The sequence below is a fragment of the Boleophthalmus pectinirostris genome, unplaced genomic scaffold (genome assembly GCF_026225935.1).
Source record: "Boleophthalmus pectinirostris isolate CB_2022bp ecotype Guang Dong unplaced genomic scaffold, ASM2622593v1 HiC_scaffold_1, whole genome shotgun sequence".
NCBI lineage: Eukaryota > Metazoa > Chordata > Actinopteri > Gobiiformes > Gobiidae > Boleophthalmus > Boleophthalmus pectinirostris.
Window position 1 is genome coordinate 27,234,288 of NW_026570970.1, and position 26,199 is coordinate 27,260,486.

General features: G+C 38.1%; 1 protein-coding gene across 1 annotated transcript in view; it reads right to left on the bottom strand.

Annotated features, from left to right (window-relative positions):
- lrp1bb (low density lipoprotein receptor-related protein 1Bb) overlaps window positions 1–26,199 on the bottom strand; it is a 378,766-nt gene that overhangs the window by 227,228 nt on the left and 125,339 nt on the right. Inside the window, exons 10-16 of the mRNA XM_055149901.1 lie at window positions 22,991–23,227; window positions 21,734–21,914; window positions 10,650–10,869; window positions 8,434–8,623; window positions 3,710–3,832; window positions 2,337–2,480; window positions 172–297 (exon numbers count right to left, since the gene is read on the bottom strand). Coding sequence (XP_055005876.1) covers window positions 172–297; window positions 2,337–2,480; window positions 3,710–3,832; window positions 8,434–8,623; window positions 10,650–10,869; window positions 21,734–21,914; window positions 22,991–23,227 — 1,221 coding nt within the window. The remainder of the gene's footprint in view (window positions 1–171; window positions 298–2,336; window positions 2,481–3,709; window positions 3,833–8,433; window positions 8,624–10,649; window positions 10,870–21,733; window positions 21,915–22,990; window positions 23,228–26,199) is intronic.

Consider the following 26,199-nt stretch of genomic DNA (forward strand, 5'->3'; position numbering starts at 1 on the left):
TGTTAATGTGAATAAGCTCCAAGCATCTATTTTCTGGCACCACAATAGCCTTTTACACAATCTTGCCTCTTTTCTGTTGTGCTGTTTATCTAGCAGGTTTAAGTTGAGGCTATCTATCCCACTATTGAAGGGTGCAGCTCTGCCTTGTAGCTGCAGACCGATAGCACTTACCTGAGCATGTACTATTGGCTTCATCTTCACCGTTGGCACAATCGTTCATCCCATCGCACAGCCATCTTTTGGGAATGCACCGGTTGTTGCTGCATTTGAACTGATCTGTGGGGCAGGTGTGGTTGGCTGCGAGCACAAAGCACAAAAATGTAGTAAATAATAAAAGTGTACACTATAGAATGTGTTTAAAAGTCATCACTACATCATTTATAGTATATACATATATATAGATCAGTTTTGATATAACTGTAAAATTTAGAAGTCTGACAGAGCACTCAATATGACTCTCCAAGCAGTTTGAGAACAGAGATCCCAGTTGTACGACACTGTCAAATTTGAAGTGAGTTAAACAAACATGTCATTTGAATATGAGTATGAAGAGAAGTGTATTTTATGCAACATTTCGAGAATGTAAAATCAATATATAGGGTCAGAGGCCCATCTCCAAATCTTCTCTAGGCTTGGTCAGGACCAGCTTAACTGGAGGATTATACCTGTGGTGTATGTTTTTGGGTTGATGAGAAAACCAGAGTGCCCAGATACAGAAAGAACATGCAAACTCCACACAGAAAGGCCCGGGTGACCTGAAAATCGAGCCTGGAACCTTGTTTGGCCTGGAGGAGGGCCTTCTGCTTTTTTACAACAAAATGTTGCTGTTTTGGCTATACTCAGCTGGGAAAATCAGGTTGTTGTGTTCTTAGGCAAGGCACTTGACCGACATTGCCTAATATGAAAGTGGTGTGCGTGTGAGTGTTGGTGGTGGTTGGAGGGGCTGATGGCACAGGTTGGCAGCCTGGCTTCTGTCAGTCTGCCCTAGGGCAGATGTGGCTACATTTGTAGATTACCACTATGGGTATGAAGTGAATGATGCTCTGTAAGGCATCTTTGAGTGTCCAGAAAAGTGCTATATAAAACTGATCTATTGCTTCTGATTAACATTGCTATGCCCTTTCAAGACTAACAAATAAAAAGTTGCAATCCAACTACTTTAAGAGTCAAGACACTGAAAAAGCAACAGTTACTCAGATGAATTTAAATGGTCACTCCTCAACACTGATCAACTTTTACTTACAAAACTTTCCTTTAGAAACATTTAGTGACATTTGTCCAAAGCAGGAGATTTTTTTGGAAGTCATTTTTATATCACTTTAGCCGGAGATTACTTCAATATCACGCTGGCTTTTCAGAGGAACACAGCATCAAAGCAGCAGCGGAGTGTCTCACACAAGTGTTGTTTATTGTAGCAATTTGTTAAATTGCAAGTTTTACACAAGTAACAGAGACAGCCAGTGAGGAGGAGGAGCACTTTTCACCCTGCTTTAGCGTTGACATTTCCAACACATGGGCTGACTGGGGGAAGAGTAAGCCTTTTAGAGCATACTATCTCGCACTGTGCATGACTCTGAATCTAAGTACATCGTCACTACTTCATTTTTTATACTGCAACGTGTCGCAAGAACTCTTTTAAGAGGTTCCTTACAGCATATTTGTTCATTCTAACCAGGCTGTATCCTCTGTTGATACAATAGGGTTTGATGTGTGAATCCAGGTGAAGTGTATGTCACTTTTTTGTCTCCATGGTTAAAGCTGTGATTGGTATGTTCCAACTTATCTATCTTGCATTAATTCTTACTGCTAACTGTTGCTTCTGACCTGCAAAGTGGCCTGATGAGGCAACAATACCTATCTATCTCCATGGAGAAAGATGGGTTTAATGCCAAACTGTGGAACATTCCAAGCAAAACAATAACAACATCAAGGAGACAAGCAGGTGACATGCCCTATACCAAAAAAAGTTACATAATGCACCTTTAATGCCAATGGTAACACTAAAATTATGTTGTGTTCTTATCAGGACGTTCAGCTAGGAGATAGCTTACAGACTCAAAGATTTTGTGCAAAAGTAATTGTGGCCTAAGTGATGACTATCACAATCTGGGGATGGCAAAGCCAAAGGCCAGATCAAAGCCAAAATCTTTCACAAATAGAATATACATATATCTTGTATCTAGAAAGTACTATGGTTACTACTATAATAGTTAAACAATTATATTTTCATATTAAGGTAAATTAAAAAGCACAATGTTCCACAGTATCTCTGTATAGGCTATTTTTCCATGTGGGCAATTTAGTTTCTTATAAAGCAAGATTTAAGTGGATCTTACAGCAAATGTGGTTTTCCTCGTCACTCCCATCCAGGCAGTCATCGTCACCATCACACTTCCACAGGGCTCGAATACAGCGCTGATTCAGACACTGGAACTCATCACTTTTACAGCGGTGCACCTCCAAAACATCACTGGAGTCGTCTGGGGACAGGGAAAAAAAGGGAAAGTTATTGGACAAAGCCGAGAGAGCACACAAAAGCTGGTTCATAATTGGCTCATTTTAAGCTCCCTTTTCTTAGAATGAATATGTGGCACCAGCAGAGTGTGAGTCTGTGTGTTTCCAGCCAAGGTGTCTTTTAGTATTATGTCAAGTCAGGCAAACTGGTGTTCTTAGTGAATGGTTTATAAAACAGGGATGTCCAAACTATGGCACGGGGACCAAATGAAGCCCAATTTTCATTGGCCCTGATTTGGCTTCCTACAGAATTAGCTCCAACAATTGTAGGCAATGCTTCTGATTGGAAATAGTAGTGTTTCTACAACTGTAACCTTAATAACATCACATTGTATGACTACAGGTCTAAAATTAGTGTTCCAAGTCTTTGGCTCTGTACACACTATGTAAAATGCTTACATCTCAAAGAATAGCAGTTTAGACCACCTGCCTTCAGCTCTCCATTGTGCATATGTTTCCTCAGTAAGAAAGGTTTGGACATCCCTGATTTAGAAAATCATACTGTATGCTAAACTACCATATGTTAAATGATGTAGGCTTGTAGGGCAATAATTCATGATAAAATAAACAAATTAACAGAAAATGATTAGAGTTTAAAGTGTAGTTTTATTTGTTAATATAGAACTTTGCCTCTAGTGCAAAATGGCTACCAAATAATGGCTAGTGATATTGCCACTACTGGTAAATACATCTATCACAATATAATGGCAGTATACTTTGGAATGACAACTATCTTTAGCATTTAGCATCTTAAAATTTTCATTGGTATAACATTAAGCCAACTGGAAACTCAAAAATGTGTATTTTTGTATGAAGACTCCCAGGTTTTATACTATAGCCTACATTAGCGACATTAGCAACTAACAAGCATAGTTGGTTATATAGTGTAGTTAGCAAATTAGCTTGTTGTTATCTAGCAACTTTTTGTAGTGTTGAGCACATGTTCATATTAGGTCATGTTATATTCCCAGAAAGACAGAAATACCCATTAAAATACACTAGAAAGGGCTCTGCTATCACATTACCATTACAGCTAGCAAGAGCACGATTCCCCCTGAGAATGCATGTGTTACCAGGAGCATGTAGCTAGATCAACTTTATTATATGATCTCATTCCCAGAGGGGGCAGAGGGCTGGATTACTGTATACGTGTAAAAGATGATCTGGTGTGTATCAGATGCATGTGTCCTCCTACCTGCGCAGGTGACATTGTTCTTCTCCAGGACCTGGTTGTCAGCACATGCGCACACTCGGCCTCCAGGGATGGCCAGGCAGAGGGTACTGCAGCCTCCATAATTCACACTGCATGCATTGTCACCTGCGGAGAGAGATGATTCAAATAAGGCGTCTGGCTCATCTAAAAGTGCATTTCTGTAAGTGAATGTTTAGTGTCTGAGAGCTGCCCAAACTGCTGGTCGAATGAACAGATAGACTTCTCAACAGGGCTGTCTTCTAGGCCTGGTTGCTGCAGGCCAAATTTGTTCTTACTGTTTTGTCTGGCAAAATAAAGGCTGAATAAATACAAACAGGAACGACTTACAATTAGCTAATCTAAAGTGAAACGCACAGACTGTATAAAAAAGTTGACTGTGGGGGGATTGGGGTCAGGAATTTATTTACGGACAAAATTGTGAAATAAAAACATCAGGATCATCTAAAACGGGTTAATACAAACATTTTAAGATCAAAATGACAAGGCTCAATGCCGCACTTATAGAAAGAGGAGTGACAATCTTTAAATATAAATTCAACTCGATGTCGATTCAATGGTCACTTCTTATGTGGAGTAAAGTATTGCATTATCTAAATACAGGTACTCAACTGAAGAAATATGAAAAACACAGTGTATAATGTATATATGTATGGTGTTATAAACAATGAATTATAAGATATTAATCTGGGCTGTTTTTGATATAAAAAGAAAAAAAAACATGACATAAAATTAGAAATAGATGGGATACAGATTAAAAGAGTAAACGAAACAAAATTTCAGTCATGATTGATGAAGGTCTAAACTGGAGGTTTCATATAAATTACACTAAAGGCAAAATTTCCAAAGCAACTGCTGTGCTGCATAAAGTAAAGTTCTCACTAAATAGGGCAGCAATATTAACCTTGTGTAACTGTATAATTGCCCCAGTATCTGATGTACTGTATGGAAATTTGGGGGTCAACATGTAAAACTTACTTACAGTCATTATTTATTTTACAGAAAAGGGCCTTGAGAATGATCACCAACAGTCATAATAGAGAGCCAGCAATCCCAATATTTGTTCAACTTAAGGTGTATTGTGAAATGTGTTACCTATAAATATTCAAAGACTATCTGAGATAGGGGTGTCAAACATACGGCCCACCAAGACCTTTAATCTGGCCCTCGGCTGATTTTCTACTAAAATGTTTTAATTATATTTTCTATTAAAATATTGGTAATTTTATGCGCCGCTTAGCATAGCAGCGTCTCCAGCACCTCTGTGTGGCCGCCTCCCACCAGAGCGGGAGCAAATGAAGACTTGCCTCTTTCCAAACATCCTTAAAGGACAATCGTTTTGACTGTTGACTGTGACAGCCTCATCAGCAAAATGTCAAAAATTTGATAAGTGGACGCTGAGTGCAGTATTTTGCAAGAAAAACTGACTTATTCCTATTTGCATACAAGTTAACGTTAAAACTTTGTATTGAAATTGCATTTTTCTTAAAGTTTCAGGATGTTCATAATATTATAATATTTTGTAAAAGAAAAAGTTAATTAATTTAAAAAGATTTCTGTAATAGATTTGCGTTTCTCTGCACAAATATTTGAACTTATTGCTGTTTTTGGGGTATATATGCCATGAGTTTTCTGATCCGGCCCCTTTGGGATCAAAGTAGGTTGGATATGGCCCCTGGACCAAAATGAGATTGACACCCCTGGTCTGAAATGAGAAGCCACTACAATTTTAAATTAACCTACATGTTTAAAAAACCCAGATTCAGAAGGTTATGGAGCAAAGCATTGCCGTGAAAGGAGTTAATTTATGGAATAGTCTTGACAAAGATATAAAATAATTAAATACAACGATGGCATTTAAAAAACACATAAAATCAAATGTGATGTGTATGTATGAAAAAGGGAACTAAGTTGTTGTGCATAATTGTGAAGATTTTTGTTTGCTGATTTTTATTTTTTTTTTGATTAATAATCTTGACTGAACTGCAATGTACTGATTTGAAATATTTTAAAGTAACTATCGGTGTTCATGTATTGTCTAGAAAAGGGGAAAGGGGGCAAATAACATAAGATGACTCTTCTTTCTGCTCCTTTTCATTCATTTCTTGCATGTTTGATGTCTTTTTATACTTTATAAATGAAATAAATCAACAACAAAAAAATGTTTTGGATCAACCAATTAGGTCTAATAGCAGACAGAGGTTTTAAAGTTTTAAAGAGCCATCCACTACTGTAGATTGGGTTTTTAGTTGGGGACTTTTTGTCTCTCATTCAATGTAATAATACAGGAAAGCAAAGGTCACTATTAATTGGAGATGAACAAACTACAGTGCATGTTTGAGCTAGGAAGCATCCCTCTTATTGCATTATTAAAAGTTCAGTTCAGCCTTACTTGTGCAATGGCATATCAAGTGCAGATGCAAATAAAAAACTTTTACATTTTTATCCTTTACGACTGCATAAATAGTCTTTCTGTACAAACTCGAATACTGTCACATAAGTTAGGCATAAGACACCTTTGTCACTTTCATTAAACACAAGCTCCAAAGCAGCAGCTGAGCCAATGAGATAAAGCGTTGGTTTTGTACAGGCCAATCACTAATACTCAAAGGAGCGGACAGCCAATTAATCTATTCAGTGACATGAACAATGGAGGGATGTCCGGGAGAAATCCTCAGCAGGGTGTGATCTGTAGGCTGTGGACACTATAGCAGACATTATAGCATTGAATATTCAGCGCTGGTCTCTCCTACTCAAAATCTGGAACGTCTAATACCTTTGAAAGCAGCACGGAGAGAACTTAAGTGTAAAATATACTGTGTTAGAACAATAACATACAGGCTGGGTGTAGGTGGTTCAACATCACTTTCTTCTATTGTACATTGTGTTAATATTATAACAACTGAAATGAGTCTTAAGTTAAAAGACTTCACTTGCTTGTTATGTCCAGGTTTCTCTTAAGGCTTTGGACAATTGCAAAAATATAGGAGACCATTTGTGACAATTTAAGCCCACTGAGTAGCAAAATACAACAATAAGAGAAAGTTCACACAAAAGTCTGAGGCAGGGTCATCAGATCCACTGTTAGGTCAGTTTGAGGAGAAGAACATCTCTCAGCACAAACGTGTCTCTCCTATGTCCGGCAGCTGAAGCTGAACTCTACTGAAATGAAAAGAAATGCTTACTCAACTGAGCTAAGTCCTTACTGGTTTCAGAAACAATGAATATTGTGATCAATAGTAGGGCCCGACCGATATGGATTTTGTTGCGGCTGATATGATACAAATAAAATGGGAGTTGGAGCTGCTGATAGCCGAGAAAATCGCCGATATATTAAGTGATGTAAAAATTCACTGTAAATCTTGAATTGTTTAACAAACTTAGGTCTGGCTCTAGTGGATTTTAAATTGGGTTTATTTAGGCAACATTTATTGTTATTTTGCCCCTTTATGTCAGACAGTAGGTTGGCCTAATGGTCTTTTTGCATCACATTCTAGCAGCCAGTAAAGAAAGTAAACTACTGCTATTAGCCTTTAGCCGTAAATGTATGCGCGCTGCAATAATTAATTATATGCATAAATGTCGATCATTCACACTTCTATTCACAGCTCATTTACATACCAATGCAGGTCCAGTAATATATATATATATATCGCCAATATAGTCATTTTACAGTAGGTCAATAGAACAGAAAACAGGCTGTTTATGTGCGGAAGCTACAGAAGCTAATCACTAACCAATGAGAAATAACCAAAACTAGCTTCAAAACAGACACACTTCCAACACTCACCGCTCACACAGGCTCCTCTCAGATCACAAGTCTTCACTAATAAATATCCTTTTAATCCAGACTCAAACCAATGGTCCATAAAAAGAATATAATCTCAGTGTTTGGATCTATGGCTGCATGTATAAACAAGCGCAGGTGAGTGACGTGACTCTGGCGGTCTGTTCAGGGACAGTACGGCCACAGACACAGACAAATTACTCTGCAGATAAATACTGATGCAGACCCACATATTAGGACATTTATCTGTCTGTAAATTGGATTAAATGAGCATAATGTAGAGAGTCTAAGATTTATAACAAGATATAGCATGCCCATGTGAAATATCGACCCATATCGGCAAGTTTTAGGCCCATAGCCGATATGTTTACAACTGCCGATATCGGCTGATAATATCAGCCAGCCGATATATCGTCAGGCCCTAATCAATAGCTTAGGTTCGGGTTCTGACTGTCAAACTGAAATTGGTATTATACGATGAAAATCGTAGTAGTATTTTAACCCTATCTTGCAATTGTTAACAAACATTAAAATGTATCTTCATTAGCATTGCATTTGAATCCATATCAAATCTTTTAAAAGGACCATAGGCTAGGAGTTAAGTTTCCTCTTCCTGTGTGCATATTAAACAAACAATCTTGCTAGCAAAATCTTACAAAATACAAATTGAACTCGAATTGTATCTATTCACTATAGCTACAAGCTGCAAGCTGAGACAAAATGAAAAATCTTAGTATCTATTCAACCTTAAGTTCTGTCTATTAATAAAAGGACAAAAGCTACAGCTGTCAGAGCACAGAGCAAAGAGCCGTTTCTCCCTTTCAGCCCAAACGCAGTGAGCTTGTCCACCATGGTGCTCTGCTATGGGAGTCACGCTCCAGTGGCACTAGAGGGGCAGTATTGAAAAGCAGAGCAGCCAAACCTTGCTGGCTGTGAGCGTCGTAAACTCGCAGGCCGAATAGAGGTGGTCTCTCGCTCCGGAGCAGAGTCACGTCTCCACTGTTTAAATCCAGCTGGAACACCGAGGCGTTCATGTACTCCGTCCAAAAGATGAAATTCCGATAGTGAGAAATTCCAAAAGGGTGGTTCAGCTCTTTGCCATTGTATACAACCTGCAAAAAAGTAAGAGTAGATTCAGATGTTTGGTTAAAACTTTAAAATATATTTATGATTGTGTTTTCAGGACATGCATTTAAAACTAATGTGTCCTAAATTTGCAGTTTTGGGTGACTAGAGAGGGGTATCGAATCGGATTTAAATATACTCTTTGACAACAAGAGACTTTAAAATGACAGCACATATTTAACAAGAGTTTGTTAAAATAAACGTAACTCTTTTTTGGTAGTTTTGGTAACTGTTGGCAAATAAAAACAGTGACATGGAAGATAGAACAAAACAGAAACTCAACACTGACACAAAATGAATAAAAGCGTTTCATAGGGTTTTATTGACTATGGAAAGAATCAGAGAGAATTCTATCAGCCTAAAGCGGGATGGAGCTGTTTGGATATGGGCTGTGAAATGATTTGATAACAGTATATGATGAATGCGATTCAATTTTCCTCTGCACAAACCTATTCACACTGTGCTGACTGCCTCTAATAATGTTTGCTGGAATCTTGGCATTGATTAAATAGAATTTGCAAATAATTCATTAGCGTAATCTGCCAGCGAGCGAGTGCGTCCGACAGGAACGGTTAGGGATGGAGGGACGTCTTGTTGGCTTTTGTTTTGGAGGAGGAGCACTCTATCACTGCAAGGCACAGACCTGGCACTGAACACCACACACAAATGTTATCTGCATAGAAATATCAAGTGGGGAACATCTGCAGGTGCTTGATAAAATGTGTATCAGTGTTCGGAATGGATTTTTTGGAAACAAACTAAACAAAATAAACTAAATTAGACTTGTGAGGTTGTTAGCTTTGTCGGAGTGCTGTGCATCTTTCATGTTTGCTTATTTTGGCTAAATTGACAAATTCAGAAGATCAGGATTCACAGTGGGTCCTTAGAACCCCTGAGCTAAACTAAAATTCTAATGGATAACATGTTGAAGTGCTATTATCTCTAATTTAGTATCGATTACCATTTTATAACCTCTTAAAAATCATTCTCTTATTTTTTAAATGTATTTTTACCATTTATATGTTTATCCTTTGTTATTATAACATATTGTGATGTGTGAGCTGCTGAGTCCAAATGATTTCCCTTGTGGATCAATAGTCTAAATCTAAAACAACTTTTCCAATGTGCCCACTGGTAAAATAGATCTTTTCTAACCACAAAAACAATGCAATAAAATGCTGTGATAAAAAGTCATATTAAAACTAAAATGTAACAAATAATGACCTATATTTGGTACATATATACAATGAATGTATGTGTTCTTTAGACAATTTACATTTTAAGACCTTTACTTTTACCTGCAGAGTTGTTTAAAATAGAGTTTACATTAAAAAAAACATTACTTAAGTTTATTAGCTTATATATGTCACCAAAACCAGTTCTGCAACATAGACCTTCAATTGTATAACAAAAATTAGCTTTATTGAATTTAACATTCATGTGCCAAGTTATTTTTGATAAATCATATAATATCATTCATGCAGTTGGTCTTTCAGTTAATGCGTGTTGAGTATCAAATGTGTGGGTGGATAAACTGTAACCTTAAACGAGGCCAGTCACAAATGATGGAATTAGAGTAGTAGCAGTTATTATCTCACCAGGCAACACAAACATTATTTAGTACTGAGATGTTCAAACTGTGGTCTGGACATTTATGGAGGTTCGCTATTATTTTGATCAAGTTAGGTGTTAAGAAAAATGGAAATTAGTAATCATAATCATTACAATAATCACATACAAAGTTTTATGTGCACAAACGTAGTTCAATATGCACAGACACCATAACTCATGTTTTATCATAATAAGAATATATATATTACATAATTATTGCTTTACACCCTTTAAACAATTGTTTAATACTAAAATTAACTCAATTGTGATACCAATGAAAATTTCAACACTTGTTGCATATAATATTGATTAGTATCTGGATTAGATTTTTTTTTTTGACACCCCTAATCCATTTTTCCGTACTCAAATAAAAAATCTATGTATTTATGTATTTGAACTCACCATCCTTCCTGAGCCGTTGAGGTGGATCTTCTCGATGTGGTCGTAGTAGGCATCACACCAGTACATGGTGCTGGTCCCATGGTCCAGGGTGAGTCCATTGGGCCAGAGCATATTTGAAGTCACAAATATTCTTCTGTTTGAACCATCCATCCAGGCTTTCTCTATCCTCCCAATACTGTCATTCACCTCATCCTCCTCCCAGTCTGTCCAGTACATCCAGCTAGAACAGAGGCAAGTCAGAAATACATTAGATTCATTATATAAGTAATACTTTTCGTTACTTAATCATATACTATGGTTTGGTTGCCTTTACTACAACTACAATGATAATAACAAACGTAATAATTAAAAAAGCAATTTTAGAGACAATAATTTAATTTTTCACTCAAATAGTTGGTTTTAATATGGTATATGATACGGATTCATATCTTTTTTTTTTTTTTTTTTTTTTACATAACTACTTCTCCTTATGAGCAAACTATTTTCTTTTGAGCAAATTTAACGGCCTTAGATACACTAAGAGGTTTGGGCCCTTTATAAAGAGACATCTTATGAGAAGCAGAAATACTACTAGTATTTTTTATTTGATTGTAACTATTTTAAAGATCATTTTTACTGGAATGTTGAAGTGCTGTGGCCAAGTAGGATCACTTTCTGGATCCAAAAATATAAAATCATCCCAACTATGTAATGCCAGTGAGTAAAAGCATAGCAGCTACCAAGATACCTGCTGCAACAAGGATTCAATGACTTCTTAAGAGTGTCCTCATGCTTTCAATAAAACTAGCAAGAACATTACATGGGCAGAGTTAAATGAAAGTCGACTAAAGGAATGAATTCAACATTTTGAAGAAGTATTATGATTATGTTTTTCAATAGTGTATTTTCCCTGCTGTATGCTGCTGTGCCTTGCTCCTACCATCTCTGTGCTGTTTAATAGTGTCTCCAGCTCCTCCTGAGTGCGGATAGCTTATCAATCAATACACGTCTGACAGGCTGCCCGGCTGTTGTCTTTCACAATGATGAATCTTATATTGTGGTGATGTGTGTTATCTCGTCCGTTGCCAACACCCTCGTGGAGCCATGGCTACGCTGGTTACAACAGGGATACCAGGCTCTGTGCTGTGCTAAGGCAGAACATACAGTCAAACCTCTGCATAGAAATGTGGTCTCATGCTAGGATAGGTTTGTGCCTGAAATAAAAATGAACTAAAGTACATGTGACGGATGCTGCACTGAATGCTTATCTCCGAGCACAAAAAACGCTACGAATATGAAATTCATGAACTTCATGAACTAGCCTAAAGATGCACAAATTTGTTCCAGAATTCACCACCTGATTGTGTCCAGACTTTAAAGGTGCACACCACAACTTGTCTGGTGTAGGGTCGTACCTTCTTGTCTCCATGGAGATGCTAGTGCTTAGCCTAGAACAGGGGTGTCAAACTCATTTTGGTCCGGGGGCCGTATCCAACCTACTTTGATCCCAAAGGGGCCGGATCAGAAAACTCATGGCATATAAACCCCAAAAATAACAATAACTTCAAATATTTGTGCAGAGAAACGCAAATCTATTATAGAAATCTTTTTTAATTGATGAACTCTTTCTTATTATAATATTATAATATTATGAACAATCTGAAACTTTAAGAAAAATTCTATTTCAACACAATGTTTTAACATGAACGTGTATGCAAATAGGAATAAGTCAGTTTTTCTTGTAAAATCCTGCACTCGGCTCCACTTTTCTCATTTTGGGCATTTTGTTGATGAGGGTGTCACAGTCAACAGTCAAAACGATCGTCCTTTAAGAGCGTTTGGAAAGAGACAAATCTTCATTTGTGCTGCTCTGGTGGGAGGGGCCACGTACAGAGGCACTGGAGACGCTGCTATGCTAAGCACCGCAGAAAATTACCAATATTTTAATAGAAAATATAATTAAAATATTTTAGTAGAAAATCACCCAAGGGCCACATTAAAGGTCTTGGGGGGCCGGATCTGGCCCCCGGGCCTTATGTTTGACACCTGTGGCCTAGAATATTCCATGATGTGACATTAAACATACAGTATCTGTCTAGTATTTAGTCATTACAAGTGTTTCTAATGCTCAAAAATACAATTATTCCTTCTGTGAATAGGGGAGACTCTCCACATATATGACTTGTAATGTAATCTGTTCTACTTCCGTATGCTAGATAGGTTTAATCTAGACTGTGGAATAGGTATGCACTGATTTTCCAGTTCAGATACGATTTTGATGTTATACCTTTAAGTATTTGCAGATTACCGATGTCAACTTATACCAGTGCAAAGACATAACAACAATCATTTTCTTTATTCAAAAATAAAATAAGTGACTGATCTAAATGTGTTATGGAGCTGTTTTTGTTTTGTTTTGTTTATCTCTCTGGGCCGACTATGACCAGCAAATAATCTTATTACCATTATTATTTACAATTATTATTACAATGTATATGCCAAGATAGGATATCGACTGAACCGATATTTGGAAGTCGACATCTGATCCAGGAAATTAGATGAAGATAAGTGGACTCTCACATATCTGCTTTTTATTTTATTGGTCAACAGAAAAGCACTGACATCCTTAGACATGCTTCCATAGTGCACTTTTAAGTTTATAGTAATAGCACAAAAATATGTAGTATATTATAACTGCATTTAGTTACATAATTTAGAAAGGCCAACTTTTTAATTTAAAAAAATCTCAAACCAGGATCTTTAAAATTAGAATGAACTGATCAGGGACAAACTCACCATGATAAATGAAGCCTATGTCCAATACTGTTAATCATGTCTATTCTTATAAGGTACTGGCTGTCAAAGAAAATTGCTTTGTTAAAATACATGATTTTTAGATCCAATACAGAAGCAAACATGTTATGACACACACAGCTTCCTCTAGTGAGCAGCGACTAGAATTTTATCTGAAAAACACATTCTTAACAAGCACCCAATAGGACTCGGAAATGACCTTTTGGTTATTGCACAAAATGGCCTTCCTCCTTATTCACTGATGAAATTACTGAAAAAAAGGACCTGTTCCTGTCATTTACTCATTATTTTGAATGGAAGAAAAAAGTAAAGACTCCATTAAACCAAGAGGGACTGCAACATAGAATATTCATGTGAAAAACTCAAACTCCGTAGTTGACAACAATACCACAATGTCCTCCGAATTATTTATTTATTCCATCAGATTTGATCAAAAGAATCCATATCACAGTCACACAAACTTGTCTGGGCATTACAAGATAAACTGTCACTTTGCTGCGCATCAAGGCAAAGTTACAATCCCATAGACTTGAAATCAGAAACTTTTCAGTCCTGCGCGAATACAACAGGACTGCATCTCTCAGCGGGGTTGTCCCTATATTTCTGCCGCGTGATTGGGTCGGCGATTTGACGGCAGTAACCCAGCCCAGGGGATTTGCTACGTTAGAATGTTTCTGACTAAGTCGCCTGGCCCCCTGTTCCTCATCAATGATAGAGGGGAGGCTAAAGGGAAGATGAAACAGAATGGGATATGCAGGTGAATGAAGACTCCCCATGTGTCCAACTCATCTTTACAACCCTATGAATAATTCAGAGGATCTAGCTAACACTTACATGCATAGTCTAAGGAAGACATAGGCAGAGACAACAGGAGAGGAGAGAGGCAGATGGGCTCGGTAGACAGGCGTATAGCAGGGCTGCAGACTGGGAATAAGGCACAGCCAACACGGAATGCCAAAGTCAAGGGAGTCGGTGGTCAATATGTGCGGAGAGATTGGATTTTAGCAAACACAGAAGTTGGGCAGAGCGATGCCAGCAACAAGGATTCCATTTCAACTATCTGGCAACGTTATATTGTTGTACACTGCGTGCTTAGCTGTAAACCAATTGTATAGAGAAAAAAAAAAAAAAAGTTTTAAATTTAATCAGTTAACAACTACCTGTTACCTTTAGTTCAGTATAAATTGACATTTCCAGGACTAAAATAATCCAAATGATTCTAGTGAAGGTGTATGGAGTTTGAAAATACATTGGAGCCCTTTTTGTACAGAGGGATTGGATTTTAGCAGACACAGAAGTTGGGCAGAGGGATGCCAGCAACAAGCATTCCATTTCAACTATTTGGCAACATTATACTGTTGTAACAGCGTGCTTAGCTGTAAACTGATTGATAGTATGGGGGAAAAAACACATTTGGGAATAAAACAGCACTCTAATTAAGGATGTTTTTAAACTATTTTGGCAAAATAAATACCTTACTTTTCTGACTATAAGTCACCCTTTTTTTCACGGTTTGGGTGGTCCTGTGACTTATACTCTGGTGCGACTTATATATTAAAATTTTCACACTGACAGTCATGAGAGGGCGCTCTATGCTTGTGTGCCAGTATCTGCTACTCCTATTACTCCTGTACCACTGTCACTTGGCTGTACTGTGCATGTCCCCTGCATGTATCCTGCTACAAGCAGTGAAATATGCAGCCGAAAACAATAATCGAGCAGCAGAAAGAAAGCTTGGAGTGAGTGAGAAACTTGTGAGGGACCGGTGAAAGGCGGGGATGAAGAACACAGCATCACGGTAACCAGGAGGGTGCGCCATGCAACTTTCCTGGAAGTCATTGGATGTATTGACAAAGCATGGACTTCAATGACAACCGAAACCATCCTATCAGGATTCAGAAAGGCTGTAATTATGCTAACTGGAACTGATGCCGAGTCTGATGACAGCTACGCAGAACAGGAAGTGGTGCTTCGTTTACCTCCGGAAGTCGTGGAGTTGCTCAGAAGTGACACCGAGGATGAAGAATTCAATAGATTTAGTGATTAGGAGTGAGATGGAGAGTTTCGTTAACCTGTTCTACTCTCTTGTTTATTCTATAGTTATATGAATAACTGTTCATATGTTATGTTAACAGCTTGTTGTTCTCTATTCTGTTGTTATTACTGTAACTTGCCTTTCAAGATGAAATGTCGGGTCCTGGTCTCTGATTTTATAAAATAAATTTTCACCCAAAAGTGAGACTTATAGTCCATTGCGAGTTCTATATGTTTTTTTCTTCTTCATTACGCATTTTTTGGCTGGTGCAACTTGTACTCCGGAGTGACTTATAGTCCGAAAAATACGGTAGGTAGGTGCAGCTTGCGGTGTGTTCAGAATTCATTGCAATTTAGATTCACATAGGAGTATTTGAGGGAATCTAACCCTAGTATTGGGATTAATAGTGATAGAAAATGAATTTGTCGGGGTTAGTGAATAAAGAGACATGCTGTGGGACTCACTAAAGGAACACAAACACTGGAGTCAGAAAAGGCAATACTAGAAAGCCTCAGGAGTTTGCCCACCCGGTGTGCAAAATTGCAGAGTGTAGTGCAGAGTGTCTCTCCAAAAATGTAAACAGACAGCAGATAGCCAAATACTGTGCAATGTAAAAGAGTTAGAGGGTGGCTACAACACAAAAGACATCCGTGTAACTGGTAACCCCAAAAAGACATATGCTGAAAGACCATAGTTTTTCATAGAGCTTCCTAATATTTAAATGTGTATGAATGAATGAATACATTTCAATTCAGGTTTTTCAGTTAAAGGGCCACTACTATCTTTTTTTCCAATAAAAATTTGGCCAAACAGACATAGTGTAAAAACTGCTAATATAGTCAGAATGAGACAAATGTGTGGTGTCTATATCCAATTATAGAATGTTTTTATCTTCCACAAACCAGAAAGTAGCACTGGTTGGTTACTGTTAGCATGCTAGTTTTTGTTAGAATTAACCTGACTGTAAAACTCACTGTGAATAATTAGGACGGTAGGAATCACTTGCAGAGGTGAACATTATTTTTGGACCATTGAAAACAAGGATCTGTATTGCATTATTTTCTAATCTATGATGTAATGTTGTTTTGTCATTGTGATGGAAATTTATATTGTGGAAAGACTTCTCTCAATCTGTCTTTGTGTAAATGAATTGATTTCTACATAAGACCCAGGCCAGTTATTAGCATGTGTAAAGGCTCAGCAGACACAAGTGTCCCCAATCAGGAAGCCCTTTGTTGTATTATTACCTGTCCTCAAATGTATGTTAAGTTGATCAGCACCAGCCTCTGAAATAAGTGTCACTCTGCTTTGATTTGTATGTAACTTGTATTTCTGTATAAAGAGCTCAAATGCTCTGGGGCAAATGTGGTAGAAACATACTGCTGGTGAGGAAAGGCTGTTGGTCCATATCGCTGTAATGGTGGAACAGAGCATTTTGAGCTGACATGTAGACATATTAACAAACCTGGATTATGCAAACATGTGTGAATGAAAGAAAATACCACTCCAAGTATGTTTTATGAGGTAACAGCATTATAACATGGCATAAAGCTCATAAATGTCAACTGTGTGTAATATAGGACCTTTAACTAAACAGTATTCTTACATGCAGACTTATCATAGTGCATCAAAATGTCCTATATGTAAACAGTGGTAAAGATAATAGATAATGTATTGCCTGCATTGTTTTAGCACTTATGTCATATTGAGAGCACTCGAGGCAGGTTACACACAGATCTCTCTTCACACTGTCTCCTGTTTTCACACACCTACATCAGACAGCGGAGAGATTTCAGCGTTTACCATCAAGTGTTGAAAAACGTGTTTGAATGCCGACATGGTGCACAAGAATATTCAATTGTCTTCTAAAACTGTGTATTCTACAGAGTGAAGCGCACTTTTTGGTCTATTTGTCAGAGAGCGTATAGCTGAGACACTGGGTTGGTAGAGAATAGCTCTGTAGATGTATGGTTAGAGGGGATGTTGATGTTAGATACTACAGCTGTCAAGGAGGAGGCCAAGAGGAAAACTACAGGAGATTGGTGGATGTAATGAAAGATGGCATTTAGATGGTGTCAAATAAGAGAGGATAGTGCAAAATGATTTAAATAATTTGATGAGGTGACATTTAAAGCTTAACAGAAATGATATGCCTTAACATTATCAGATCCCATAGTTAAAACTGTTTGTATTGGTCCAGTGTTATTCCTCACTTTCCTAATGCATTTCTCTCATCCTAATCACAATACACAATGAGTTTCTAAGTGTTTTTCAACCCTTTTCTATCATGGGAATACTAACAAACAGCTAGCATGCTAACAGCACATTTCCTGCTTCTCAGAGGATAAAACACGTTATAATCAGATGCAGACAGGACATGGTTTAGTTTAGAAGTTTCTTTTCTACTCTAAGAGATGTGTTGACAATATATTTGTACAAACACATTTTGCTCAACTACATTGACAAAAGCCTGGTAGAGCCACTTCAATTAACATAATTTAAGCTGAAGTAGATGTTGAATGGGACCACACAACCATGAAACATGCAGTTTTGGAGATGCATAGACCAATTTAGCTATCACATTTGGGCTTTGTCCATTGCACTCAAATCCATACATTTGTGACCATTTCCTTAGCTTATTCTAGCTTGACAAAAATGTTCTCTTCTTGTATATCCCACTTACAGCTGAAGTACCCAATTTGTTTTCTCATAAATTACGCTTTTCCCCAGAAGGTATATATTGTAAAAGCAGAAAATTGTGCTAAAATCAGACCACAGCATATTTCATCTAATTAGAAAATATTGTATCCATTGTATGTGCAAGAAAGCAAAGGCTATTCTAAAGTTGAGCTCGTGGTCAGAATTTGCATGCATGTGAATACTAGTGATGTGCCAAAGGGTTTGTGAGAGCTTAGAGCAAGTTAGATTGAAATATACTTTTGAAAATCAGATACTCCAGCTTTAAAGGGCCCATATTACCCTATTTTCTGATCTATTTTGCAAAGTTCTTACCCCCTCGCAAACATACCTGGAGTTGTGTTTTGATTCATTCACACATAACACACAAACCCTGCATATTTAGGCTGTGAAAACACACAAAATCCACCTTGTGATCTCATGAGGCAATACAGGAAGTGCTCCACTGTGTTTTTAAACTCTATACACCATCACTATAATCATTTGGATGGAATTGCCAATCTCTAATGAACAAAAAGGTAAAAAGGTGGTTGTTAACTTGAAAAACACCACTTCATGACATCACAAGCTGGAACAGAGCATGAATGAATGAAACAAAACACAACTTCAGGTATACTGATGAGGTATTGGCATTCTAACATGGCTCAAAGCTCACAAGAGTCCATTTTGTAGAATATAGGACCTTTAAAAAGACAGGTGGAAAAATAACAAAGTACATTTTCACTGTATGTTATCCCTTATTAGTGTATGCATATAACACTGAATCCAGAAATAAATAAATAAATAAATAAATGCACGATGAAAACCAAATGCTCTGATAATAGGTTTTGAACAATCCCTCCTACACTGCCCAACTAACTTCACTTTCAAGTTTGCACTTCTGAGCCAAGCCTGCATCAAAGTGGGATGCGGGGTGTCTATAGATGATATGGAAATGCATGTATGAGCCTTCTAATTCGCCACAGATAGACCTGTATGGCGGTATTAAGTTGACACTAGTGGTCCTTATCGTGTCAACACAGACGGCGATGACAAGCCGGGCAGAAAATAAGGTCGCAAAAGGATGCAGGAGGAATCAGTGGGGGAGTTGAGTCCATTTCACCCGAGGAGACCTCTCCAGCAGCGCAGATACACATCAAAGAGTGTCTGCAGCTCTAGGCTTTCTTCAGGACTCCGACCGAAAAACCAAAACGAGATTTTCTAATCATTTGTGCTGTCAGAGGGAGGGTGCAAGTTAAAAGTTATTAATCCCGGGATGAGAAAAACACACTGACAGCTTGTATCTGTTCAAGTTGTGTGTCTTAATGAAAAATCTGTGGCACCTTGCTATTTGATGTAAAGGAGCAAGGGTGTGAACTTTGAAGGGTTTGACTGGAGAATGTTGGTTCCTTTTCTGGTGGAGGGTCCGTCATGGAGATGTTATTGCTTTGCCTGGAATGTTCCATAGTATGATATTAAACTCATCTATCTAGCATTTATTCATTGGGGGTGTTTCTATCGCTCGAATATACCGTATTTTTTAGACTATAAGTCGCACTTTTTTTCATGGTTTGGGTGGTCCTGCGATTTATACTCCGGTGAGACTTATATATTAAAATTCTCACACTGACAGCCGTGAGAGGGCGCTCTAGGCTCGTGTGTCAGTATCTTGTACTACTATTACTCCTGTACCACTGTCACTTCGCACTCTACTGCGCATGCCTCCAGTAGAAATAGCCACTGTCTTGCTGCAAATAGTGAAATATTCAGATGAAAACAGTAATCTTATGATTGACTGGCAGAAAGCGGGGATGGAGAGTACAGCTTCACAGCAACTGGGCGGGAGCACCATGTAACTGAATTGACAAAGCCTGAACTTCAATGACAATCGAAACCATCCTGTCGGGATTCTGAAAGGCCGGAATATTTCCAACTGGAACTGATGCTGAATCTGACGACAGCTACGCAGAAGAGGAAGCAGCACACTGTTTACCTCATGAATCTATGGTTTATCTCCGGAGGTTGTGCAGAAGTGACACCGAGGATGAAGAATTCAATGGATTTAGTGATTTGGAGTGAGATTGTGAGTTTGGTAAACTTATGTTATGTTGTTTATACTGTAATTATCTGAATAACTGTTAATATGTTACGTTAACATATTAACGCCTATTCAGCCTGTTGTTCTCTATTCTGTTATCACTATAACTTGCCTTTCAAGATGAAATGTCGGTTCCTGGTCTCTGATTTTTCAAAATACATTTCCCCAAAAAGTGCAATTTATAGTCTGGTGCGACTTATATATGTTTTTTTTCTTCTTCATTGTGCATTTTTTGGCTGGTGCGACTTATACTCCAGAGCAACTTATAGTCTGAAAAATATGGTACATGAATTAGTCTATAGTTGTCTCCCTTGAGATAGATAAATTTAATCTCTACTGTGGAACATTCTAGACAAAGCAATAACATCTCCATGCAAACAATCAGGTGACCGACCCTCCACCAGAAAAGTTGCGCAATAGAGCTTTAAACAGAATCTATAGAAAAAAAGATTTCTCAAAATATAAAACAAATATAGAATCTAAACTTATAAATAAAGTAAAAATCACCCATAATCCAAAGCACCTATTGACCTAATGTAATTTTGTATTTCAATGATGCATGCTATTTCCCTTGATCTACAAAATCTTACACTACTATAACTGAAATTGGCAAGAATCCAGTAAAACTTATAATCTGTAAATACAAAAATAATTATGAGCTAAATTTTTGTTAGACCAAGCAGTAACTTCGAAATATGAAACTGTTAATATTTCATGAGAGTACAAACAAGATCAGGCGGTTGTGCGCTATTAAATTTACAATTAGTTGACATTACAGCAACCTTTACTAGCAAGTCTGGCCTATGGAGACGAGGACTCTTATCTGCATGTTTTTATTTGCAAGACTAAAACCGTTAAAGCCCTAAGTGTTAATCCTTGAGATGCTGTGAGCACTCATTGGATTTACATGCTAAAGCCAGTTACATGGTAATTAATGTCACTGCAGGGCACCATATACTCTCTATGTATGGGTGCACGTTGGAAGAAATGTAAAGGTTAACAATTGCCAGAATCAAATTATTAGCATAGCATTAGCTTTTAGCCCAGCAGAGTAGCAATGCAGGCGGAATGATATTCTTCAGAACAAGTATTCAAATTTGCAAAGAGATTAAAAGTCCAAATTATCAAATCTGTATTTTTATTTTTATTAATAACGAAAACTAAAAACTGAACACAATTCTGTTATGTGTCCCAAAGTTAATCCACATTTTCCTTCAAGTGCTTTTCACAACTTTCAGAGACTAAAGCAGAGTGTCACGTTAATGCTATCAATAACTATCATGCTAAACGTGCACTTCCTGATTCAGATAGCTTATTCTGACCTCAAAATCAGTTTATACAATATATCTAATCTGAGAAAAGACATTTTTTGCTCAATTACAAGGAAAAAAATGGGAACAAGCCCATTAACAATATTCTGAAAATAATAGAAATAGAAAGCACAAGGATTAAAGTTAAAATAATAGTTATAATAGCATTTACCTGTTTAGTGGGTCGACCACAATGGCCCTGGGATGAGACATGTTGCCTTCCAGCAAAGTCTTCCTGGTCTGGGAAGCCTTTTCCAACCTGGCAACACTGATGGTCTTCCTGTAGCCATCATTGGTCCAATACAGATTTCTGCCAATCCAGTCCACAGAGATTCCCTCCACATTGTCCAGCTCTGAATAGAACACATTGCAATAGTAAGAAATGATGTAAAAGACCCAACATGCAGTTATGTTCTGGTTAAGTAGTTAATTGAGTTAAGTGGGGTGTAATTACACAACAATGGGTCTTTATTTAGATACAGACAACATAATCAAGACATTCTCCATAGCTATACTTTACAATAGGCAATATTCATCAATCAATCCTATTATTCATACAAAAATAACAATAGGATAGCTCTAACTATATCAGAAGTACCAATATAAACCAATAAGTACGCACAGTATATTGTCTACAGATAAATAATAAATAAAGTTGTTTTAAAAATATGAATAAAAAATCGGATACAACTATCGTTATAAGAAAAATATCTTCCAAAAAAATTATGCTATTAATTTCGTCAACATTGCCTCTGGATATAACAATAGTAAAATTTCAATTTCAATTTCTTTACACAACAATTTGGTTAAATTGCAGCATCTTCTTGGGCCATTATGTTACGAGACCTGAGACTTCTAAACAATCATTCAAACTTGCATCACTTCACAATGGAACGGGAAACAATTAAAACTAATCAATTCATATACTGCATATACACAGTATCAGATAATTAAAACATACAAAGTACAGGAGGTGAAACCAACAAGGATACTATACATTAAAGGTGCACTATGTAACTTTTCGCTTGGGGGTCTGTCAGATATCATTGCTCTGCTTTGAATGCTCCACAGTATGACATTAAAACAGGTCTACCTTACATTTATTCAATTATAGGTGGTTTTATAGCTCAAAAATACCTTAAAAAAAAAAAAAAGGTATTGTGAATGTGAACAGGGTTGCCTCTCCACAGACCTGACCTGTAACTAGCCCTGGTTTTGGTCTCCATGATGATTTAATTTTGATAAACTTTAATGCTATATTGTAAAACATTTCATACAAAGCAATAACTCCATGAATCTCCATGAAGAAAAGCAGATGACAGACCCTTTACTAGAAAAGTTACACAATGCACTTTGTAGATACTATGAGTCACCAACATGAGAGCTAAAATTACAACCTCTTTTCATAAAGTAGTAAATATACACTCACCATCTTTCAATATTGTCTCCCTATTACTCCCATCTATCTTCTGTCTCCCAATGAGAAAACTGGTTGTATCCGCAAAGTAGATGTATCCGAGCTCAGCATGGTAGTCTATTGCTCTTGGATTTACTAGGTCCTCAATCGGTACCATGTGTTCATCCGTAGATTTCACGTTCATGTCCAATCCTCGAATAACTCCCGGTCTTCCCTTTCCATAAAACAGGAACAAATCCGACTTGGGTTCTGCAAGGAGAGAAAGAACAGGGCAGTTTTAGCGTTATTGTCAATTAATAGGTCTAATTCATCAATGTTACACCCAGGTATTAAACCCTCTTACGGGGTGCATTGTTCTTATATGTGAGCAAAACCACTGCTATCCATTCACCTTAATAGACCCAGTAATCAGTGCCAATGACGATACTCCAGCCATTCAATCACGGCGAGGTGCTACAGAGAAAGGATGCTACAGAGACCCAGTGACAACACAAGAACAGGGAAAGCGCATGAGTGGACAGACAATGGAAGACTTACCTCAGCAGTTAACTTAAAGAGGGGGTTTCAAACTGGAGTAGGGGGACAGCATGGTAAATATGAGATTCGCTTTTTATGGTTTGACAAAGGTTGTGTTCATTAGATCTTGTTTAGTCCCTGTTTTCTTTGATGGTGATGTAGATTCTGGTTTCATCCGGCTTTAGATATTTTTTGGTTCTTGATATTGTCTGTGTTCAGTTCTGATTGAAACAAAAACTTATTCTTGTTTTTTTTCTAGCTCCTTAGGTTTACTGGGTTCTGGGTTAAGGACGTGCCCTCTCCAGGTGGGTGGGGTGTCCCTGCCTCAAGTGGAGGAGTTCAAGTATCTTGGGGTCTTGTTTACGAGTGAGGGGAGGATGGAGCATGAGATTGACAGGTGGATCAGTGCAGCGTCTACAGTGATGCGGTCGCCGTATCGGACTGTTGTGGTGAGGAGGGAGCTGAGCTGAAAGGCAAAACTTTTGATTACTGGTCAATCTCCGTTCCTACCCTCACCTAGGGTAGGACAAAATCACGGGTACAAGTGGTCGAAATGAGTTTCCTCCTCAAGATGGCTGGGCACTCCCTTAGAGATGCTTCCTGGGCGTCTCCCTAGGGAGGTGCTCCGGGCTCTGTGCTCCGGGCTCTGTGCTCCGGACACCAGAAGACCCAGGACACGCAGGAGGGACTATGTGTCTCAGTTGGTGTGGGAATGCCTTGGAAGTCTGCCCGAAGGAGCTGGAGGAAGTGTCCAGGGTGAAGGAAGTCTGGGAGTCCCTGCCCTCGTGAAAATGGATGAATGGGTTAAGGATTCGTTTGTCTCTAGTTTATTCCTAGGTGATTCTGAATGTATTTTGGTTCCGCTGTGCTCGCTTTCCTGGAGTTTGACCTTCTACACTTTAGATAATACAATTCTGTTTAGTCTTTTGTTAGGGCCCTGGTTTAGTCCTGGTTAAAACTATTAGTTTTGGTGTAGAACTAGATTAGTTAGATCCTTGGGTGGTTCTGATTTAGTCCTAATTTAGAAACCTTGGGGCTTAAGACATTTTCCCTAAAAACATGAACTAAAATAAAAATATATCTGCACCCAAAGTATCCAAGAAGATTTGAGGCATCATCCCCCCAAAACCATTACTGAAATAGAAATAAATCTGGACTCAAATTTAGCCAAGAACCAATACAATAGAAGAAGATTACCATTGAAACCTACTGGTCTAAAATATCTTTGCTTCTGGTGAGACAAGACAAACAGTATGGAGACCTGGAAAGCTGAGGCAGCTCCTTAGCCACCGCCTGCTTTCTCCCTCCCTGCGTGGGTGCTCTGGGGGCTGTGTGCTCTGCGTAACCCTTTGGGACCCCCGCAGAGGGATGGCGGAGGAACAGAGAGGGGCCTCCACAGAGAAGCACAGACCCTAGCCCCTCCCCTAGAGACCAGAACACTGGGGGTGAGGACCACACATCCGTGCTTCAATTTATCATGTTTTTGTGAGAGACTACCCAAGAGACAATTAGACCCAGATATCAAGGCCCGCTATGACGGCTGCATGAAGGAGCGCTACCATTTAGTACCAAATCTCATTATGCCAAGAGAGAGGAGAGCAGTGGGATGGAGAAAGAGAGAGAGAAGGGTGGAGATAGCTAGTGTCATCAGAACATCTACGGGAGGAGTATAAATCACAAATGTCACAGCGAACCTCCCTGTCGCTCCGTTACCCCGATCGAAACGTGAAATGTAGCGTTGGTGAGACCCCCCCTGGATTGTGTCATCAATTTGATCCTTTTGCTTTTATTGTCAAGTCCGCAATGTCCAGCGATTGATCAGGGAGACGTACAAATGCGGACCAACTTAAAAGCTCATTATGGCGATAATCAATCAGAAGGAAGGGCGGGATCGATGTGAGGAGCGTCACGGTTAAAATGGCTTAGTGTCCGGCTGCGCTCGTCTTTACGAGTGTCAGGAGCGTGCTGGGAGAGAGAGAGAGAGGGATGGTAGAATGATATGACACATGACCTTTAGACGCACGTGCCGATATATAAAAACGTGCCCAAGCAGAACGGTTAAGTCCCCACTGTACACTGTCATTTCATGTGGCAGGGGTTTTGTTCATTAGGAGCAGTTGGAAAAGGGTATTATTGAGGGATATAGAAAATATATTCATGGAGTAGTGTTGTAACTATGATTTCAAACTGATTTTTGATACTAAATATGACAATTTTGATACCCCAGTGATGAATATTAGACAATAGAATGCAATTTTCTACACAGATCAATACTTGTGGTCTTGTATACACTAGATTAAGACCATTCTCAAGCTCCTCAAAACCTCTTCAGTCATATTTATGTCAGAGTTTTTACTATTGATACTTAGCCCAAGAAGTATATTGGTTCAATACATGAAAATCTTTCCTTTCACCAAAACAATTATATGTATGTTATAATGTGAGATAGTCCAGACAGTGATTCTTCCAGTTGTCCTCGAAACATGACCAGAAATATGAAACTTAGCAAGCTAATTTAAAACCAAATTGACCTGGCCATGTCCATTTTCATTTGTTAATAATAGTAATACATTTTATTCATATAGTGCCTTTCTTGGCTGACATTCCAGATTGCACCAGACGATAACCTCATCTATCCTGGATTTTAAAAAAAAAAATGTGAAGGGCAAAATGCTTCCATAATCTACAACAGAAAGCAGCTAATT